At 40.5% G+C, this 22,437-nt stretch overlaps 1 protein-coding gene across 3 annotated transcripts in view; it reads right to left on the bottom strand.

Moving 5' to 3' along the window:
• Window positions 1–7,423: 7,423 nt before the first annotated feature.
• Window positions 7,424–22,437, bottom strand: part of txn2 (thioredoxin 2) — a 53,968-nt gene continuing 38,954 nt past the window's right edge. For all 3 annotated transcript variants that reach the window (XM_087978382.1, XM_043679972.2, XM_043679973.2), the window contains exons 3-4: window positions 14,246–14,369; window positions 7,424–11,111 (exon numbers count right to left, since the gene is read on the bottom strand). In XM_087978382.1, coding sequence (XP_087834508.1) covers window positions 11,001–11,111; window positions 14,246–14,369 — 235 coding nt within the window. In that variant the 3' untranslated portion in view covers window positions 7,424–11,000. The remainder of the gene's footprint in view (window positions 11,112–14,245; window positions 14,370–22,437) is intronic.

Raw genomic sequence — 22,437 nt, 5'->3', positions numbered from 1 at the left:
TTTACCCTATAAAATCATATCCTATATATGATTTTATAAACGTGTATAAGGTCACCCCTCAGCTTCTGATGCTCTAGGGAAAACAGCCCCAGCCTATCCAGCCTCTCTTTATAGCTCAAATCCTCTAACTCTGTCAATATCCTTGTAAATCTTTTCTGAACCTTTTCAAGTTTCACAATATACTTATAGCAGGGAGATCAGAATTGAATGCAGTATTCAAAAAGTGGCCTAACCAATGTCCTGTACAGTCAGATATTAAAATGTGTATGCAGTCAGTGTTCAAGGGTGTGTTGTCGAATGTCTTACTGAAGTCCATATAGATCTTGTCAAGGCTTCGCCATGCATTGTGACTTTAAGAGGTTATTTTGTCCTGGTTTTTCTTGAAGAGAGATTGTAAGGCAGAGGTATTGAGCAGTATAGTTGGAAAGTCAGTAAATAGCTTGTGAGGCCTTGGGATTTTTAAAAGGTTGGAACAATAGATGCAGTCTGGATAGGTGTGGCCTGCTCTCATATTCCAGGATTTCTTGTTTTTTTTATTAGCTTTTAGAATCAGCAGAAGCTGTTGGAATTTTGAAGATGTAGAAACTAATTTTCCCCTCTCTCAATTACAGCTAGAAGCTGGGGTTTCTCTTCCTATTGTGGGCATTGCATGTGACAGAACCTGATTTCTGAATTAGCCTTTTTGCCCAAAGGGTGTGTTTATAGGATGCTATTATATTGGAACAGTTAATTAGTAATAGCTACTTGATCTATTACTCTGTTAAGTTTTCCGATAGTGTTAAGTTATTCTAAGTTCTTCTTTCTTCTAAGTTGTAGTTGTTGAATAGATTATGTTTTGCTTTACGTTGAGTAATTCAATCAATTGAATTGCATCTAGAACACAGCACTTTGCATTTGCCTTTGCCTTTATAAAAGAAAAAGTTAGGATCTAGGCTACCTTCTTAAAATATTTTGAGGGGATTTGGTCTGTAACAGCATGTACAGTCAGTTGTGTGTGTGGGTATGTGTCTGTGTGTGTGTGTGTGTGTGTGCATTTGCAGTCAGTTAGTGATGATATACAGCCAAGTTATTGAAGCCATAGTATATTTGCTGAAGGTTGCAATGTCAGATGGTATCAGATTGCTTTTGCAATGAGTTCAGTGCGACTTGTGCAGGCAGTTCTTTGTCTCTCACTCTGTGTCATAAGGGAGAGTTTGTTCCATTTCCCTTTTCTGTGGATCATTTCTTCATCTGTGCTCTATGCCTTGTGGCTTAATAAGCTAGTAAGAACAGCTACAAAGATAAAAGGATCAGGAGTAGGCCATTCTACCCTTCAAGCCTGCTCTACTATTCAATATGATCATGTCTAATCATCCAACACAGTGCCCTGTTCCCATTTTCTCCACGTTCCCTATGATTCCTTTAGCCTATTCCTACTTTTTCCATAGAAACCAATAATAAAACCAAGACGAGGCCATTTGGCACAAATGGTCACACTGCTGGTTCAGTTGGAGTGGGGGCAAAATGTTTCTTACACCTCACTCTGGGCCAGAGTGGCAGTGACTAACCAGAGATCCCCCTCCTGATTACTGTCTGCTGAACCTGACTCAGAGAGATGGTAGACGGCTGAGGTCTGTGATGCCCTGTGCAGTTGAATAGCATCCGCAATGGCCTTTGCAGTCTAGTTGAGGGATGGCATCACAATCCAGTGAATAGGTGTCAACTTCAAATACTTGGCGAATACCTGGGGAACTGCAACAGCTTGCACGACTATGTTGAAATTCCAAGATTTTTAGCCAGAAACTGCAAACCTCCTGTTCTGTCTTGTCCAGAAATGCATGTCATTAATTCTAGCTGCTGTGCCAGTGTTTGTGTTTAGGCTTGTTCCTTTCTAACGTCCACCACACCTTCCCTCATTGACTGCCTGCTATCATGTTACCCTCTGCTGCACTGGGAGACAGTAAGAGTGAGCTTAGAACAGAAGCTCTGACTAGCAACCCCTCCTACTGCCCTGACTCAATTTCAATGCCCCCCTCATTGCTGAATTGTTAACATAGCACAGACTGGGGAACAGAAAACCCATGGTGCCAACTAACAGCCTTGGAAGGGCAGCGTCATGAGTTCCGATCCCTGTCGTGGGAACATGTGAAACTGAATTTAATAAACCTGGGTTGGTACCGAGATATTTACACATACACAAAAGCTGTGGATTGTTACAGAAACCCAACTCGGTCACTCTGTCCTTCACGGAAGGTGACCTCCCTGTTGTTGCTTAGGTGTGACTCAGGTCTCGAACAGTCTGGTTCATCTTTCTTGCCTCAGGGCAACTAGGGAGAGGCTGTAAACCAGCTTTGCCAATGCTGCCAACACTCTAAGGACAACTATTTAAAAAATGAAGATTAAAAATAAATGGGATCCTCGTGAATACTGGGGGAAAACTACTTCAGTGCTGCTTCTACCTGCCAGCCCGTGACTGCTTTTACTCCCCCGTGAATCGTATCACAGTGTCACCATTGGTTACATCTCTGTCTAAAGTCAGTCCCAAAGGCCATGCATACCTTCCTCCTGCCAGAGATTTAGGTTAAGACCGTATTGTGAGAGAGAAAGCTGGATTGATCTCACACTGTACAATGAGAGAACTTGGGACTACAAATCTCAGTCTGTTTCAGCCTGTTGCAGATGGAGTGAGCTGAACTCTCTGCATGGGTTTGGACATCTAATCCTCGAGACAGCTTCCTCAATTCTGACCACTGGGCATGCTGACCCTGACAGACACATTCATCAATGGCTGAGTTGTGCTGAGCGCAGTGCTCACAGGCATTGACGGAATTTCAGAATTGCCAGGGCAACAGAGGGACAAATCGACCAGAATTGTTGTTACTTCCCAACTACTGACTTCATCTGGAATATATAGAGCTCAAGATTGGGTGAGCTTGAGCAGAATGCCTCTGCAGTCAAATAGCTAACTGGTATTCTTATCAAGGTGTACACATGGTATTACCAACCGGCTGAAGCTCTGGAGAGATAGTGGTAACTACACATCAGCAGGATCGACCTCAATGGAGCTGAACCCCAAAGTCTAAGCTCATGGATTTGAGTCCTGGTGGGAGTCGGTGCCTGGGGAATCGTTTTCTCAGTGAGAAACAATGAATGAGGATCCTGTACCCTGTGAGAATTTGTGCCTGGAGAACCATTCCTCCGATGAGAGTTGGTTGCTGGGGAACCATTCCTCTGATGAGAATCAGTGCCTGGGAACTATTAGCCCAGTGAGAGTCGGTTGCTGGGGAACTGTCCCCCTGGTGAGAATTGGTACCTGGGGAACTGTTCTCCTGGTGAGAGTTGGTGCCTGGGGGACAGTGCCCCTGGTGAGGGCCAATGCCTGGGGAACCATTCCTCTGGTGAAAGTTGGTGCCTGAGAACCATAACCTTATGGGAATAAAGTTCCAGGGACTGAACCCATGACAGTAACTGCCTGGGAACTTGCACCCCTGAATGAGTCACCATTCTATTAGTTTTCTGTTACAGGTATGGAGAAGCTTGTCAGAGGATTTGTGACTGGCTTGTAATATTTCCAAATTGGCTGATCATGCAAATCCAAGGGCAAGGTAAGCTGTAATATGAAAACAGGCAAGCTGCAAAGGAATATAGACAGCTGATTAAAATTGACCCTGAGCTTGCATTTGTGAGATGCCAGGATGTTCGCTTTGTCAGGAAGTACAGAAAAGCTGAACATATTTTAAACAATGATAAACTTATGAAATCTGTGTTCAGAGAAATGTGTACCTTTGTAGATTAAATACAGGAAGTTAACATCGAGATTAAATTAACTAATTAACAAGAAAATGGCATATTGGTGTTTATTCCAAGACTCTATGACTCTAACTGGGCTACAAGTGAGAATCTTGCTAGAATTGTAAGGGTCTTTCAAGAGCACTGTCTGCAGTTTAGAAGAGAAATTATCCTATTGAAACACAGGATTTTAAGACAGCTTGACAAGTTAAACATTTGAGAGGCGTTTCACTTGACTGGGAAACATAAAACCAGATATTCATAAACTCAGAATAAAGAGTTGACCATTTAGGACCAAGGTGAAGAGAAATTTCTTCGCTTGGAGAGTTGTGAATCTTGGAATTTTCATTTCTGAGAGAGCTGTGAATCATCGATTGTTGACTATGTTCAAGACTGAGCTAGACGTTTGGAGACTCGAGAGCTGGGGGCAAGATCAGATAGGAATGTGGATTTGAGGTCAAAGTTTGGCTGCGATTTAAAAAAAATTGGGAAGCAGTTTTGAAGGGAATCCTCCTGGATTTATTCTTCTTTATGTTCTTATCTGCCTCTAGATAACTGATGATAAAGTTCCATTGATGGTCATAGTTTGCGTTGCTCAAGAACATTAGGTTTGAAACAAGCAAACAACGTTGGACCTGCTACCTATCAGTTGCTATGCTGCAGCCTGCTCAAGTCTATTGATGGAGCCCGGAAGCTACAGATAATGATGGGAAGAATCTTAACAGTGTGAAGAGAATAATCTCTGAAGACAGATATGTTGCATCATTGATAGAATGCGACGAGTCATGTAGACATGGCCACTGAGCTATTTATTGCATTCTTAGATGTGTAGTAAACTCTCCTTTTATTGCTGGGTCAGAGGGTTAGATAGGGTGGACAGGGAGAGTCTTTTTCCAAGTATGGCGACAGTGAGCACGAGGGGCATAACTTTAAATTTAGGGGTGATTGAGTAAAGAAACTACCTCTGACATCTGTCCGATATCTGAGAGTAGTAAGGGTATGGAATGCTTTGCCTGCAACGGTAGTAGATTCGCCAACTTTAAGTACATTTAAGTCATCATTGGACAAGCATATGGACGTACATGGAATAGTGTAGGTTAGATGGGCTTCAGATTGGTATGACAGTTCGGTGCAACATCGAGGCCGAAGGGCCTGTACTGCTCTGTAATGTTCTATGTTCTGTGCTCTCACTGAGGAAGCAGAAAAGGGACACAAACTTGAAATCCCTAGGTAACTCCCACTTGCAGATTAAACCTCAATGCCATACAAGAAATCCCCATAGATAATTACCTGTGATACAATGATAAACATAGGGGTGATTCTGTTCTGAATTCAGTGTAGGGATGGGCTGGTTTCATGCTGACTGAATGGCCTCAGCCCAGAAAATAGGACAGCTATGACAATTGACTTTTGTCCCCAATTAGGCAAAAGGCTGTTAGTTTTATTTTTCAAACTTAAATTAGGATCAAAATTTGTTGTGATATTTACAACAGCCAATCAGCATATTACTACTCAGTGGTTAAATATGGATACTCTTGAATGACATCCCAGAGACCATTCACCAAATTGACCCTGAAATCCCATTAGAATGAACCTCTCTCTTGGCTGAGGTCATTTGTTTTTATCATCCGACTGTAGAAATCACTCATTCACTTCCTGTAATGATTTTGTGATAAGAATAAGCTATGCTGCAAGTGGGAGAAGCAACATTGAGCTAACATTGCTGTTACTCATAGGCCTGCTTTCCAGATTCCAGTTTGAACAATACTGGAAGAGTCACTTCCTCGTGACTGGTAGAGGTGCCAGGGTCAGAACAATCTTCCAGCAGCCCTTTGACGAGATTTTTACATGAAATCTCATGATTAAGTTTCAGAGTCACTGATCCAAACGACGAATATACTAGTCAGCCCAGTACACGCCCTGTTTTGTTAACATCTCTACCTCAGCCAGATAAGAATCAGAGTCAGTCTTGGGAATTCAAAGTGTGTGCAAACCTGGTAAAAACAACTGGCACCAACCTTTTGAGTCTAGTGATTGAATTTTCAAGTAAAGGAGTTTCTGTGTAAGCCAGGACATCATACATTGACCAATTTCACTAATTAGGCTGGGCAGAGTGCTGATCTGGAGTCTCCAATACTTTCCATCTGAATTCAGATAAATATTATCTGGACCAGAATCAACATAGGCACAAGACACCTTTAGAGACAAATGCAACTTTCATTCAGATCATGACTGGTGTGTAGCCTCGCTCTATCTTTCATCCTAATTTCTCTCTGCAGACATGATTTGGAGATGCCGGTGTTGGACTGGGGTGTATAAAGTTAAAAATCATACAACACCAGGTTATAGTCCAACAGGTTTAATTGGAAGCACACTAGCTTTCGGAGCAATGCTCCTTCATCACTTGATGAAGGAGTGTTGTTCCGAATGTTAGTGTGCTTCCAATTAAACCTGTTGGACTATAACCTGGTGTTGTGTGATTTTCTCTCTGCAGATACTGCCTGACCTGACTTCTGCAGTGTTTCCAGCATTTTCATCTTATCACCAGCCTATAAATGTCAGAGCTATTTCCTCCATTCAAACTTTTAAGCAGCAACTGCACTGACTTCACCCAGTCTCCTCCCATGGCCCTCAGATGGTACCGTGTGAGAAGAGTTACACTGGAGTACCATTAAACTCACAGGAAGAGATGATGTCTATAAAACATGAGATAACCTCACTGAATGCGTTAATGCTTATCCCTGAAGTTATCACCAAAATGTTACCTGCTTGCCACATTGGCAATTTGAGAGTTTGCTTTACCAACATTGACTGCTGTTTCCAACAACCATGATTATGCTTCAACAAGTGTTTCTGTGCAACATTAAAACTGCATTGACATTGAAAGGTGCTATAGAAATGCAAGTCTTTGTTTTCCCAAAGTACTGCTTCAAATTTAACTAAGTCCTTTTGTCACCTATTCTTGTAGTTTAGGTATCAATATAATTGCTGTCATTTCTGAGAAGCATCTATTTTATAAAAAGGTAAAGTAGATATAGTCCTACCAGACCATAGGTCTGCGCTCTGATTAGAGAGATGACTAGCAGTGATTCACTGAGGGTCACCACACCTCAGGCAAGGGGAAAGGTTGAGAAAGAGTCCTTCAATGGTAACCTCAGTTAGTGCAGGGATTTAAGCCATACTGCTGGCATCACTTTGCATTGTAAGCCAGATTATCCAACTAACTGAGCCCATATCGTTTTCCCCATTCACTTACGGGATGTAGGATTCATTGGTCGAGCCAGAATTTATTACCCATTCATAACTGCCCTTGGAGGTTGTGGTGGTGAGCTGTCTTCTTTAGGCGCTGCAGTCAATTTGGTGTAGGTGGATCCACAATGTCAAGTAATGGAATTTGGACACAACAGTGATACATTTCCAAGTCAGGATGGCAATATTCCCACAAACTTGTTGCCCTATTCTTAGAATATATTGTTCAAGTGTAATATAAATTATTGTTGATCTGGATTGCATCCATCGGTTTTCCTGTGCTAATCCAGAACTACAAAGCTTAAAGACCATGTTAGGAACCCATCTTCATCCAGGCTTCGATCAGATAACACCCCAGAGAATCAAGTGCTAATTGAGGATGAAAGGACATCACAAACAAAAAGGGAACAATGAATTTGCTGTGAGAATTTATTTATAATACTGTTTCATGGCAGTAAGATTTAACATTTCCAAAAAAAATTCAATTCAGAATTTAGTTAGAAAGTGAGACTATGCGAATCACCAGTAAAGAAGCTCAATTTGACGATTAAAATCCTTAACTCCTCAAACCCCTTCTAAGCCCTGCATCAACCATGTGATTATAGCAAAAAGCAATCTTCTACTGGTAACAAAAGTCTGAGTCTGTGCGTTGAAGAAGAAGTGGATGCCAGTTGGGGAAAGAACATCAGAAGGGTGCCAGAACTATTGGAAACAATCTGCTTGATTGAGACAGTTCATAGGAAGGTCTAAAATTCACAGGTTAAACCTGGTGACTACCAGATCATTGGAAAGGGATTTGGAGATGCCGGTGTAGGACTGGGGTGTACAAAGTTAAAAATCACACAACACCAGGTTATAGTCCAACAGGTTTAATTGGAAGCACACTAGCTTTCGGAGCGACGCTTCTTCAATCACCTGATGAAGGAGCATTGCTCCGAAAGCTAGTGTACTTCCAATTAAACCTGTTGGACTATAACCTGGTGTTGTGTGATTTTTAAATTGGTAGGGGAAGCATCCAAAACTACAGAGAATACACCGCATTTTCAAACACTGGACCGGAGACATCTGTTGGTGTTAAAGCAAACAATCAGTCACAAAGGAACACAATTCTTGCACCAAATTAACTAAAGGACATCTGGGAAGAACTGAACAGGGGCTAAATTCAAACATTGAAAATACAGTCACTCCAGTCCCCACTCTCAGGAGTTCACCATGGAGATGATCAAAAACTGGCTTCTGCCCTGGTCCATTACTGACTCTTGGATCTCCCCTCAACTGTATTTGAGCCAGAGGCCACTATTCCTCACAGTCATACACTTGAATGGAGTCCAATTTTACCTACACAAACATCAGTACATATCATTCAAAGCACTGGTGATCAGGCGAACCAAAGTTTTAAAGCCACAATAGAATGTGTCCCTCTAAAAAGCCCATTTCCATCTCCAGTTCCTTTCATACAGATATTTTCTACAGGGGACTGCCAGAAATCTCTTGGCATTATGCAGTCAAGCTGGATTCTTCCCTTATTTCACTAATCAACAAAAGGTCACCAACAAAGTAACTGCAACCCTGGGCCATCCCCAGAATTTGCCAGGCTCGGTTTACTGATTCATTATTGCTATTCTGGAGACAGGGGGAGATTAAAACCAAGGACCTTTCCAACTTGTAAGATACTCCAATACTGTATTAAAGATTATAATCTTAGTGAGTTTCATCTAGCAATATAGTGAAGGTCTCAGCCCACCATTTTATAACTTTTAGTATGTTACAGTAAGCTAAATTAGCTAAAACGTGGCAGTCTGTACATTCGTGGGCCAAGTTTGAAGATCATTTTGATTTGAGACTTGGGCAGAAAGCTCCACTAAACTGAAATGTGGCTGACTACCAGCTTCTGGAAATATGCACTTTATTCAGGGGTACTGAATCATTAATTTATCTCAGGTTTTGTTGACAAGACTGATTATATTTCATTATTTTGCAGCATAATACAGCAGGACAATACTCCATTAATTAAGCACAGTGTGGCAGGATGTAGACATGATCACTCGCTGAGCTGTTAGCTCCTGCAGAGGGAAACAAATGAAATCATCAGATTGATCCCTTACAAACTGAGCTGAGGAGAGGGGCAGAACCTGCTAAGCGAAGTGCAAAGGAAAACAATGGAACCAGGATTTGATGTAGGCTGCTTTTCCTCCTTTAATCAACATTGAATTTTATAAACAATTGTGTCAACTTTACTCGACTCTGCATTAGAATCAGTTGGTTCCATCAGAACACTCCCAGTTTCATTGCACTGGACATAATCCAGGATTGTATACTGCTTAAATCAGATTATGGCTGGCAGATTAAAAGTGCTTGTGGATGGCCAAACGAGGAGGGCAGTAATGGGAGATTTAACTGCTGTGTCGTCAGCATAAATAAAGAGGTACATTTTCAGGTTAAGCCATCACCCACAGCATTGTTCACATTGCCGTTCCTCAAGGATATGCTCAGACTGTAAGTATCTATTTAAGTGTGTGCTACAGAACAGCGGTCACTGGCTTTATCTATTTTCCTCCTATCCCCAAGATAGAGGCTGAGTTGTGGTTCCATCCAAGACCTGAACAGAGGAAGGAACGGACTGGGGAATCACTGTTCCTGGTGGTCTAGTACTGATTCCTGTATTCCATATAGATTTATTCATGGATCCATGACACATACTATGCCAGGGAGGAAAGAGGCAATGTTTTTGTTTCTCAATTCTCTCAAACTACTCGAGTGTAACCACCTGGGAAACCTGCCAGGTTAACAACAGAGAAGGGGAGGACAACCTTCTTCCCCTGCCAAGTTTCACTTCTCCTTCATACACAACAGACAAAAAGAAGCACAGCATATGCCAGGGGCCACAGCTTTTGGGGTGGGTGAGGAAAGTGCACATAGAAAATAAGTTTATTACAATAGATCATGAAGCAAGACCACCAATAAAAAGCCTTTTTTTGTGGTGCTTATAATCATAATTCTAACATTGTCTTCATTAGCATAGCTTTGTCAAACCCTAATTTCTTGCTCATTTTGTCAGGCAATATTGAGCAGCAGAGCTTACCACGATTGATAGAGAATACAGAATTTCATTTTAAGCAACACTTGGTGACTGTTTGTTGACCCATTCCCAGACCAGACAAAAGGAAACAGATTTACAATTAAAATTATCCAAAGAAACTGCAGGATCTGGAACAGAGTTTTGTACGTATCAGGGCACTGAATCAAATGGGACTCTCTCCTGATGGCTGAGCTAGAACGAATTTTGAGATTTAAAAAAAATATAAAACAATAGAAGATTAATTTTTCTAGCTCCTGCTGCTAATCTATACAAATCAGCTATCAGGATTTCCCTTGCCCTGCAGCTGCTCTCTCAGCTTCTTGGTGCTTAGTGTTCAGTGTAAATCAGGTCGCCAATTGTGATTGATAGTGAACTCCTCAACCTCAGTTTTTGGTATGAGATACTGGCACTGAAGTACAGTGCAGGTGCAGGCTACAGAACATAAAGCACCTCAGACATTCAGGAGATACTGAGGGAGTGGATGTGGGGAGATGGCAAATATGATTCACAGAGAGTGGAGTGGAGTGAAGGTCACACATTGGCTTCTGAAGTTAAAGTACTGTAGATAGAGCAGAGTCGAGAGAAGAAATTATGGTACTGTCACAATAAGGTTCTACTGGCTGCAGGTCATCACAAGATAGATGGAATAGATTGTTTTGTTTGAGGTGCACTAGTGGCTAAAGATTTCAGAAAAAAACAGGAGACAACAGTCTCAGTTATGGTAAGATTTACTAGCTTGTGTGTAGATAGAGGCAGGATTTTCGGTCACACAGATGGTTAGTAGTAGCATCTCTGGCCTACTTCACAAAACAGAGGGAACAGTTGGTTGGAGAATGGAGAATCATGCGACAGTCACCCCACAGGCATCCTATAAAACCTTTACAGGCCATCAGTCCAGTAAATATCAAAGCAGTTTCTTGATGAAAACTTCCAGCTCATCTTCACTTTTGACACCTATGAATTTGTCCACAGCACATCCATTCTTCATAGCGATTACAGTCGGGACCACAGTCACCTGCAAATCATTGGAGGGGGGAAAAAACATAAATTACATATTTTCATTCATGCAGCTGTAAGTTTGAAAATGAAACTGTAAATATTAGGTCACAGAGGAGCTGTTTCTTGTTAATCAGCAGCTCAGAAGCAGATATCAACTTGGTGAGAAATCACAGAATCACACAGCATAGCAGACTATTTAGTCCATTATGCCCACAGCAGCTGTTTAGACTAGATTCCCTACAGTATGGGAACAGGCCCTTCAGCCCAACAAGTCCACACCGATCCTCCGGGGAGTAACTCACCCAGACCCATTCCCCTGCATTTATCCCTGACTAATACACGAAACACTATGGGCAATTTAACATGGGCAATTTAGCACTACCAATTCACCTGGGAGGAAACCGAAGCACCCAGAGGAAACCCACACAAACACGGGGAGAATGTGCAAACTCCACAGACAGTCGCCCAAGGTGGGAATCGAACCCAGGTTCCTGGTACTGTGAGGCAGCAGTGCTAACCACTGAGCTACTGTGGTGCCCCATTAGTTCCTATTCTAATTTGCAATTTTTCTCCACTTCAAATTTAGTCAAACCTCAGTTACCTATTGAATGTGCTTCTAGCATCCTTTCAGACAGCGCAGTCCAGATCATGACAATTCACTGAAGTAAAACTTCTCACCTCTCTCTGGTTCCATTGTCATAGAGATGTATAGCACGAAAACAGGCACATTAAACTCTATCCCCCAGTTGCTGACTCTATGGCCAGTGTAAACTATTTTTGGCTAATTTGCTCAAAATCCTTCATGATTTTGTACATTTTTATTCAAAGCTATTCTGTTCAAAGGAGAACAACTGCTGAATTTCTAGTCTCTTTGTATAACTGATGTGGAAGGGGAACATTGCTAGACCAATGCTGGAGATAGTAGAAACTCAATTATATTCTTAGTATCTTTCAAAACATTTCACAAGCAATGACTAACAATGGACATTTGGTGTACCACAGAATGCTAATGACAGCAATTGTGGTAACACACTGCTTAACCAATTTTTCTACAATTGGGGGTGGGGGTGGGGGGAGAATTATCAGAGGGTATGTACATGTATTCACACCCACTGAAGCATTTGAACAAAAAGGATGAACTTTTTTTTTTAAAAATGTCTCACTTAAGGAACAAGTCCTGCAATAAGCAGCACTCATTCAGTGGCAAAATGCTGCCAGCTGATATCCCTGGGCAAGGCATTAACCTGTAACCTTCAAAATCCACAGGAAAACAGTACCACTAACCCAAGCCAATTAGTCACCAATGTCACATAAACAATGAAACGGGACCCAGGCTTCCAGTTGTGCTGTGTAGAGTGCTTCTCCAGGTTGTTCCAGAGATTGCCTGTCGCCAAAGGTCCCTAAGGAACTCTCATCCTTGGCTCCTTCACAGGGAGTAGATTAGGCATTTCAACCTAAAATCATTCAGCCAAAATATTATGGGCTTCCCGACTGGTTGATGAAGAGAGAAATAAATGAACGCAGGCAGAAAAGAAACATTGTCTGTGTTTATGGTGGCCGCTGTAACTTTTTCTAGGTACAGGAGCATCGTAAAATCACACTGGCCTATCGCTTTAATCTCCCACTAGTTTACTGAGCACACTACAAGTTTGTCTGATATCTTTGAGTTAAATCTGAAGTTCAGTATTTACCACATTCTTGGGATTTCAAAATCTGCCTGGAAGTACTCTCAAAGGGTGGTGGGGTGACTTTGAAAGGTATTTGGATAAATACTTGGAAAATAAGTTGCAGGGCTGAAGAGAACAAAAAGGGAGAGATTAATTGGACAACCTCCAAACACATGTTGGGTCAAATGATTTCTTTTTGTATTGTTTTATTCCAGTCTATACCTTTTTGATCTTTACAATTCTCAAAGCTTCTATAAGTTCTGCTGTAGAGAGTCAAGGAAGTACGCCTTGATTTTCTGCAATGGGAGCCTGAACCCCCCCCCCCCCCCCCCAAGACACACACACACACACACACACACACACACACACACACACACACACAAAATAAAACTGACATTTTCCAATCACTGATGCCTCACTCTGTCCCTTAACTTGTATGAATTCAGTTCAGGTCAAAGATTTGTTTCCAGATTTAGTGTGTTCAAATCAGGGATGTAGGCGAGACACAATCGACAGACTGGACTGTACCATGTCTGTTTAGCTGCTTCAGGTGTGTCAGAAAGCTTTGACTAAAGACAGTCAACTGTGAAAGCACAGATGCTGTGTATTTAGGTTAGATAAGGTGCAGTTAGAATAGGGAGGGCAGTTTAAGAAAGCCTGTACAATGGAGCACAAAATATTTTGTATGAATACCCAACAGATTTCTCTCTATCTGGCATGAAATACTAGGCTTTATTCAGACACATATGATACAGTAGGTGAGTTCCTGGGTGTTCCTGTAATCAACTAATTCAACATCCTGTATGACGGATATGAACTGAAATCACTGAATAAACCTAAACCCTCAAAACAGTGGGAGTCAGAACTGCTACAGCAGGTAGACTAGTTCCAGTTGTTTCACCTCTATTTGCCTTCCTTAAATATTCTCTTCTTTAAAAAGCATCGGATCCAAAAAAAGCTGAGCTAATCCAAAACTGTGCTGCATGTGTACTAAGTCACTCCAATTCCATTCACCCATCAATCTTGTGCTCGCTGAACTACAATGGCTTCTGGTTAAGCATTTTCAACTTTAAAAATTCCCACCTACACTTCCAAATATCGCCATGGCCTCACCTTTCCCCATCTCTGTAACCTCCAGCATTACTACTCTTCAAGATCAGATTTTCTCCAATTGTGATTCCTTGCTTGTACATATACATTTAAACATGCCAGAATATTTTCTCAGTGAGTCTGGGTGAAATGTGGAAGTCAGTTAGAAAGTGCTGAAAAATCCAAAGATGGTTGGGGGCAATATTCATCCTTTAATGAAGCATTGTTACCTCAGGAAACAATGCTGGGTATTCACAAGGATCATTATATCCTATACATTTATTATCCTGTTGTTCTGTTGCTAAAGTTCAGGCTATATTTCATAAGTGATTGGAAGAGTTAGGGTGGATTTCTCAATCAAATCCTGCTGTACAGTATTCAGTAATGCTCATACCTGGTACTCCATGGCAAGGTCTGTGTGTTCATCTATGTCTATCTTTGCCATTATGACATTCCCTTTCTGTTCCGCCACCAATTTCTCGAGTCTTGGTCCAAGAGTGTGGCAAGGCTTGCACCAACTGACAGAGCAAACAGAAACAAGTTAATATTTATTATTTTTGTAAAGATTGCATCTATTTTTATTTTTGATAACAGTTTTAAAACCAGGGATTGCTGCATGCTTTGAAAAGAAGTAACTTGATACTCATTGTGAACACAGCTTGCATAACTGGGTGACAGCTGTGGCTGCAGACAAACTTGAGTCAAAAGGTTGTGTACAAACAGAGCTTTGTTTGGCAAAAAAGTAGCAGATTGGTAACTGGTCATTAGTCTACAAACCAACGATAAAAGGTCTCCTGCTTGCAAACAATTATGTGATTAGCTCAGGTAGCTGGGCAGATTGGGGCTGTAAACAAGATACAGTGAAACCTTTGGGCCATTAGCAGCTCAGGAACTCTCTCTCTTTCGCTGTTCTCTGCAGTAAGCCACTCTAAGACTAAATAAAATCGGTTCGTTATCCTCCAGCATCTTCTGTGATATGCAACTTTTAACAAGTTAAGAGACCTTTGCTAAGTGAAACAGTCACTGTGTCTCCGGCAGACCAGTGGTAGCATCTGGAGAAGGATGACCGAGAAGCAGACTTTTGACCAGCACAAGAATGATCTCAATAATCCTTATGAACAGGAACCACTGAGCTGTTTTACCAGTTTTCCCACTGTCCACAACCTATGTTTTTTGCTATGCGTGTAAACAGGAGTTTATAAGGGGATTAAAGTTTTAATTAGTAGGCTTATCTGCAGATGCCTCATAACTGTTTACCTGTTCACAGTCTAATTACTTGCACTGATCGCTAATTCTTGTTAAGTACAGAAACCTGGCCTACGCTTTCTGACAATCTCTGGGTCTGAAAACAAAACAGGTAAGTTGGGGAATCTTTGCATACTTTTTAGAATCTTTAATTTTTGTGATGATTCCAAGAATAGTGCGATTTAACTTAGTGTGCTACCTCAGTAAGACATAACATTTAGAGATCAAATCTCTCAAGAGTCCACTCATATTTAGGATACAGTTTATAGGAACTTCTTGCATTTCATGTAAATGTTCATTTGTCACTAGAATTGGTTATGTCGTTACAATGGAGGACACAAATTAAGTCCCAAAAATAATCAGTGAACACAGGTAAGAGGGAGGAACTGAAAGAAATTGGTATTAGCAGGTAAATGGTATTGGTGACATTGATTGGATTAAAGACCATTATATCCCCAGGGTCCATTAACCTTTATCCTAGAGTACTGAAGGAAGTAGCCCTAGGAATAGCAAATGCATTGGTGCTCAACATTCACGATTCTATACATGCAATTTGTAGGAATTGTTCCAGCAAGGTAGCTAATGTAAACTTGCTATAAAAAAAGGAGTTAGAGATTAAAAAAAAGACTGGTTAACCTGACATCAGTAGTGGGGAAAATGTTCGAGTCCTTTATAAAAGATTTAATAGCAAAGCACTTGGAAAACCATAACAAGATTGGACAGAGTCAACGTGGATTTATGAAACAGAAATCATGTTTGATGAATTTACTGGAATTTTAGAGAATTTAACTGGCAGGGTTGGGAAGAGGGAGCTACTAGATGTTGTTTACTTGGACGTTCGATCAGGTCCCAGTAAGAGATTAGCATGTAAAAATTAAAACACAGAATCAAGTGGAGTGCACTGACATGGACAGAAAACTGGTCTGCAAACAAGATATAAAAGATTCAGAATAAAATTGTCTTTTACTGAGTGATAGGCAGTGACTGGTATGGTAAAACAGAGATCAATGCTTGTATCCCAGTTATTCACAGTATGTATTAAATGATTTAAAATGTAATATCTCCAAGTTGCAAATTACACAAAGCTGGGCGACAGGGTGACTGAGAAGGAGACGGAGTGTGATTTGGATAAGTTGACTGAGTGGGTAAATGCATGGCAGAAATATGTTGTAGGTAAATGAGAGGTTAACAGGGAGGGTAACTTTAAATTACCCTCTACAATTCTAAATTCCAGGGAATAAACTCCAAATTTGTGCAATGTCTTCTCATAGTTTAGCTACTGGATTCCATGTAGCATTCCGGTAAATCTATGCTGCATTCATTCCAAAATCATACATCCAAAGAAATTATGCCCAGAACTGCTGAGTTACTTGAGATGTGGTCGAACCAAGGTTTTGTTTAGTTGAAGCATCAATTTTACCTCTTTGTATTCCACGAGACATAAAAAGCCAGCATTCTAAGAGACATTGATTTTTTTTTGTATCTGCCCATGACAATTTAATGGTCTGTGTTTGTAGACTCTTAGGATTCTTCAGACTTCCCACTGCTTCTAGCTTTTCACCATTTAAAAAATTCCTTTATGGGTCTAAAGTCACTTATCTGTACTGAAACTGAGTCCACTGTTTTGCTTGTTCACCTAATCCATTAGTACCTTTGAAATTATATGCTAACTACACAGCTTGTAATGCTTTATTTACATCAAAGTTGGACACCTGGCTTTCTATCCCATTATCATTAATAAAATGAATGAATAATGGAGATCCCAACATAGATCTCTTCAAGACACCATTAGTCACATCCTACCAATTAGACTACCTGCAACTTTATCCCCTCTACTACTTCCTGCCACTCCACCAATCTCAGAACTGATTCAGTAATCTCTCTCAATGTCATTAACTTAAATTTTAGCTAACAGTTTCTTATGAGACACTGTATTAAATGTCTCAGGGGTCCATATCAATCAGATCTGTAGATATCGCCTTGTCTGCTATTTTTGTCACATCTTCAAAAACTTGCAAGTGTGGGCTATTATTTACAAATCCATGCTGACTGTCTTGGAGCTGACGAAAATTAAAGACATGAGTATTCCACCTTAATTTAAGATTGCAGTGCATTATAGTTCATTCAGGGAGTCCAGGTTGCTATGGCAACATGCACTTTGTTTGCATATACCACTGGTACTGATAGTGGAGACTCCAACTCCCTTGCCAACACACGGTGGACTAGGAATCTCTTCTGCTTTTGCTGCCTGCCATTGGCATTTGTTGGAAGGATTCACAGGTTGATACTCAATCTCATTGCCAAGGAAGGTGTGTTCATAAAGTTGCCAATCAGGTCATGATCTAAGACTTAAACGTGGAACTTCTTGCTCAGGTACAAGAAATTTCCCACTGTGACAGAAGACCTCACTCCTCAATTACATACACTAGTAATTTTTTGACAACAGATATCTGGCTTACTTACCTATAAATTTCCGTCTTCCTCTCCCATCTTTCTTAAATAAGAATAACACGCAATTTTCCCATGTAAAAGGAAGATTTCCTATGGATTGGGTTGGACCCTGGGATGCATCATAAAGTGACATAAGCAAACTTCCACCTGCTTCTGAATGCAGGCCAAACCAATGCACAGTGAGTGTGTCTTCATGCTCTCCTGCCAAGGTTATGTTATAACCTTGAGCAGCACCTCCCATTACTGCATCACCTAGAACTACAAGAAGACACATGGGAATATCAATCTTCAAAATCCTCCTCCCCATTCTAGACAGGGGTATATCGTGTCATTCCTTTGTCATCTCTGGATAAAAATTCTGGAACTCCATCACTAATGGTATCGTGACACTGATAGACATCACCACCATCTCAAGGATAATTAGGGTTTGGGAATAAATGGCAATATCATCAACAAGGCTCACATCCTAACAATTAATTATAAAATGGATTAAATCCAGTATTGAAAGTGCAGCCCAGTAGGAACCAAGTTGAAAATGCTCTAACTTTAATTAGCATTCACCTGGTAACTCCACTTCAAAGGTAGTTCAGCTGTAGTGAAAGATGGGGATTTATCCACTTTTGTACAGCTTAAAGAGCTTACATTAGCTTCAAACCCACAGTATGATTATTCTGGGACTGCACAACAGTAACTGCTGAAAATATTTTGTTTCCTAACAGGAACATCTCTCATCTGGACGAACATGAACATTCACAAAATCAGCAGCCAAAAGCAAACAACAATTAAGGTAAAGGATCAGTACTTCCTGTTTCTGTTCAAACTTCCTTCTTTCACTTGGATACAACCCTGTACATTTTACATTAACAAAACAGGTAGGAAATATTGAAATCTTTCCAAGCAAGATATTGTACTTCTTTTTTTCATTAACACAATCTCCAGGCTTGCGGGAAGTTGAAAAAAAAAACACACCACAGCCCTCTGCCCTCTTCTGAAGACAATAACTCATTGCACAATACTCAGAAGCATTTGCAAATCCTCAATACTTCAACATCGTGGCTATTCAGCATGAATAAACTTGCTCAGCAAGCCCTGGCAGGAATATCCTGCTGTCTATAAGAACTAGTTATTTACATTCATTTGGAGTATTGTGCACAGTTTTGGGCCCCAAATCTCAGGAAGGATGTACTGGCCCTAGAGAGTGCTCAGAAGAGGTTCATGAGAATGCAGGCCAAGGAATGGACCCAGGAAAGAAAAGTGTAACATATGAAAAATGTTTGATGCCTCTGAGTCTATACTTGATAGTGTGTAGAAGGATAAGGAGGTATCTAATTGAAACATACAGAATACTGAATGGCTTGGACAGAGTAGATATTGGGAAGATATTTCCATTGGTAGGAGACTAGGACCAGAGGACACAGCCTTAGAGTAAAGGGAAGGCCTTTTAGAATGGAAAAAAAAACGAGAAACTTCTTTAACCAGAGAGTGATGAATCTATGGAATTCGTTGCCACAGAAGGCTGTGGAGGCCAGGTCATTGAACATATTTAGGACTTAGATGGATAGGTTTTTGATTGTCAAGGGGGATCAAGGGTTATGGGAGAAAGCAGGAAAATGGGGTTGAGACTCATCATCAACCATGACTGAATGGTGGAGTAGACTTGATGGGCTGAATGGTTTAATTTCTGGTCCTATGTCTTATGGTCTTAAAAGTAAACAATTGTTAATGGACAGCGTCTTACAATTCTTGCAACAGTACTGATCACAAAAGTCTTGCATTCTGTGCTGGTATTAGCTGTGACTCAGTGAGTAGCGCTTCCCTATTGAGTGAGAAGGCCTGAGGTTCAAGTATCCCTCTAGAGATCTGAACACATCTATGCTGACAGGGTACAGTACTGAGGCAGCATGACATTGTTGAGATTGCCTCCTTTCAGGACAAAGCATGGGAATGTAAGTATTGGAGGTAATGTTACAGTGCTTGAAATCCAGAGACCTGACCCGGCTAAGAGTTCAAATCTCATCACAGCAATTAGTTCAATAAATTCTAAAACAAAAAGAAATTAGCATTATTAATGAAATCACTGTTTGCTCCTTTAAGTAAAGAAAGGCTGCCACCCTTACCCAGCCTGGTCCATTTGAGATTCCAGCCAATTTGATTAATGAGGTATCAAGAAACTGTTGAGTTCACTGTTTGCAGCCAAGTCACTGATAACATCCTGATTGTATTACTAAAATGGCATGCTCCAAAATTAGCCATCCTCCTTGCTAAGCAGATACTGTACCGCTATAACACTACCCAGATATGTTCTGCTCACAAATCCAATCTAACCAATTACTACCTAACTTGTCTACTCTTGAATATCAGCAAGTAAAGTATGAGTCCATAGACAGAACTATCAAGCAAAATTTACACATCAATACAGGTATCCCCTGCTTTTCAAACGTTCAATATATGCCACTTTGCTTTTACAAAAGATCTACACTGTTTTCACGAATCCAAAGAGGATTTTCGCTTTTATGAGAAATGGCAAATTTTTCCCAAATAAATCATGCACCTTCACTTTATGCCATTTTTAACTTAGAAAAGGTTTCCTGGGAATGCTCTGGTTTTGATAGCGGGGTATATCTGTAATCTGCTCAACAATGCATGTTCGGGTTCTGCCAGACTGTTTGCCTCCTGAGATGATTATCAGCTTGATCCAAACCTGGGGAAAAACAAACCTCAAAAAAATGTGAGGTGAACACGACTGCGGTTTACACCAAGGCAGCATTTGATGTTGTGGGTCAACAAGTCGTTAATAGGAATCAGAGAGAGCATTCTCAAAGTTGAAGTCATGCCTAGTTCAAAGGAACATAGATGTTGAAGGTCAAGCATCACATTTCCTGGACATTCTGAAAAGATACCTTCAGGGCTTTTTTCAAGCCCAACCATTAGTAAGGTCACTTCAACGACCTTCCTTTCAACAAAGTTAGATATAGAGAGTGCTTGCTGATGTTTGCAGAGTTCCATCCATTCAAGCTCCTCAGATGATGAAGCAGTCTGTGCCCATAGACGGCATGACATGAACAACATTCAGGCTTGGGCTGGTGGGTGTTATGAATGTTACTTGCAGGAAAATTACCATCTTTCAGAGGTAACTATTTAACCACTGCTCCGCCAAATTCAACAGCATTGTCACTACTGAATACCCCATTGTCACCCTGGTGAGTTATCAGAAACTGTGACCAGCTATATAAATACTGTTGCTACAAGAGCAGGTCAGAAGCTAGGAATTCTGCAATAAGTAACTCACCTGCTGACTTTGCAAAGCCTGTCTATCATCTAACAGGCACAAATCAGGTGTGATAGAATACTCTCCAACTGCTTGGATGATTGCAGCTCCAATAACAAACAGTCAATGAGCTCTACAGTACAGAAACAGACCTATCGTCCAATCGTCCATGTGTGTACCAATCAGTGCCCACCAAGCAGCACCCTCATCTCTTGCGATTCTATGTTGAGGAGTGCAAGGCCAAAAGCTTTGACAGCTCACCTTTCATCAGCAATACGTTTGTTCGAAGAGATGGCTCAGCACCAGCTTTTCAGAGTAATCATAAATAGGCAGTACATGCTGACGGTGTCAGTGACACCTTACATGAATTTATTGAAAAAACAAGACCCTATCTACTCTCTCAGGTATACATAGAAACATCCATGACATTAGCAGGATATTCTCTTTGGTATTTTGACTAATATTTACCTACAATGATCACGACAAAATAGGGACAATTACATTACAACTGTTAAAGGTTTATCTCAGTGAGAAAGAAAGACTCGGAGGAGGTTGACTAAATGACAAGCTTAATTAAATAACATAACTAAATGGCTAAATAAGTTCAGGATTACATAAAAGTTGAAAAAGAAAGTTCAAACCTGCATCAATTAATGGCAGGTGAGTCAGAGTTTAAGAACTGGCATAGAATGATTTGAGAATACTTTATTTTTAAAAGCGACAAGTAGAGTAAAAGAGAAAGCTAGCAAGTAAGATAAACAGAAATAATAAGAGTTCCTACAAGTATTTACAGTAGAAAAAAACACTAAAGCAAGTGAAGTTGGGATATCTGGTCGGCCTGGACAAGTTGGAATGAAGGGTCTGTTTCCGTGCTGTATATCTCTATGACTCTAAGTACTGGTCCTCAACGGTGACTTAGGATTGATATCAAAAACTGAGGAAATAATGGATGACAGGTATTTTGTGTTTCCCAAAAGACTGAGAAATTTCCCAAAAGTACTTAAAAAAAAAAATCAAGAGATGAATGGAAGAGAGGTGCTTAAAATGACCACCATGGGTTTAAAAAACTGCTAGGAAAATGATTAGACTTAAAGTCTAACAGATGACCTCTATCCTATTGTATTAAAAGAAGTGGCTGCAGTAATAATCAAATCCTGCAAAATTCCATGGATTCTGGAAGGATCCCAGCAGATAACTGATATAACACTTTTATTGAAAAAGAGGGGAAAAAACAGGAAGCATGAAATTCTTTATCAGGTAACCAAAAACTGCCAATTAGGAATTGCCAGAATCCATGATTTAGCAGTAATAGTAGGATACTTAAGAAAATCGTAATTTGATCTGTGTTACAATATCTTTGTAAAGGAGAGATTGCGTTGAGCTAATTTAACATAAGTTTTTGAAGAAAGAACAAGATAGATAACATAGAACCAGTAGATATGGTGTGTTTGGATTTCAAAAGGCATTTAATAAGTGACACAAAGTTCACTATATATGAAAAGAGCAAATGGTGTATCAGCTAATATATTAACACAGGTAAATGATTGGTTAGCTAACAGGAAGGAATAGGGATAAATTTATTTTTTCAGGTTAGCAAGCTCTAACTAGCAAATTGCTGCGAT

This window comes from Chiloscyllium plagiosum, unplaced genomic scaffold, assembly GCF_037043375.1.
Source record: "Chiloscyllium plagiosum isolate Xiang-an unplaced genomic scaffold, Cpla_swu_hap1 HiC_scaffold_33, whole genome shotgun sequence".
Taxonomy (NCBI): domain Eukaryota; kingdom Metazoa; phylum Chordata; class Chondrichthyes; order Orectolobiformes; family Hemiscylliidae; genus Chiloscyllium; species Chiloscyllium plagiosum.
The sequence above is the reverse complement of the archived record's forward strand: the minus strand, read 5'-3'. Positions and strand labels throughout refer to the sequence as shown.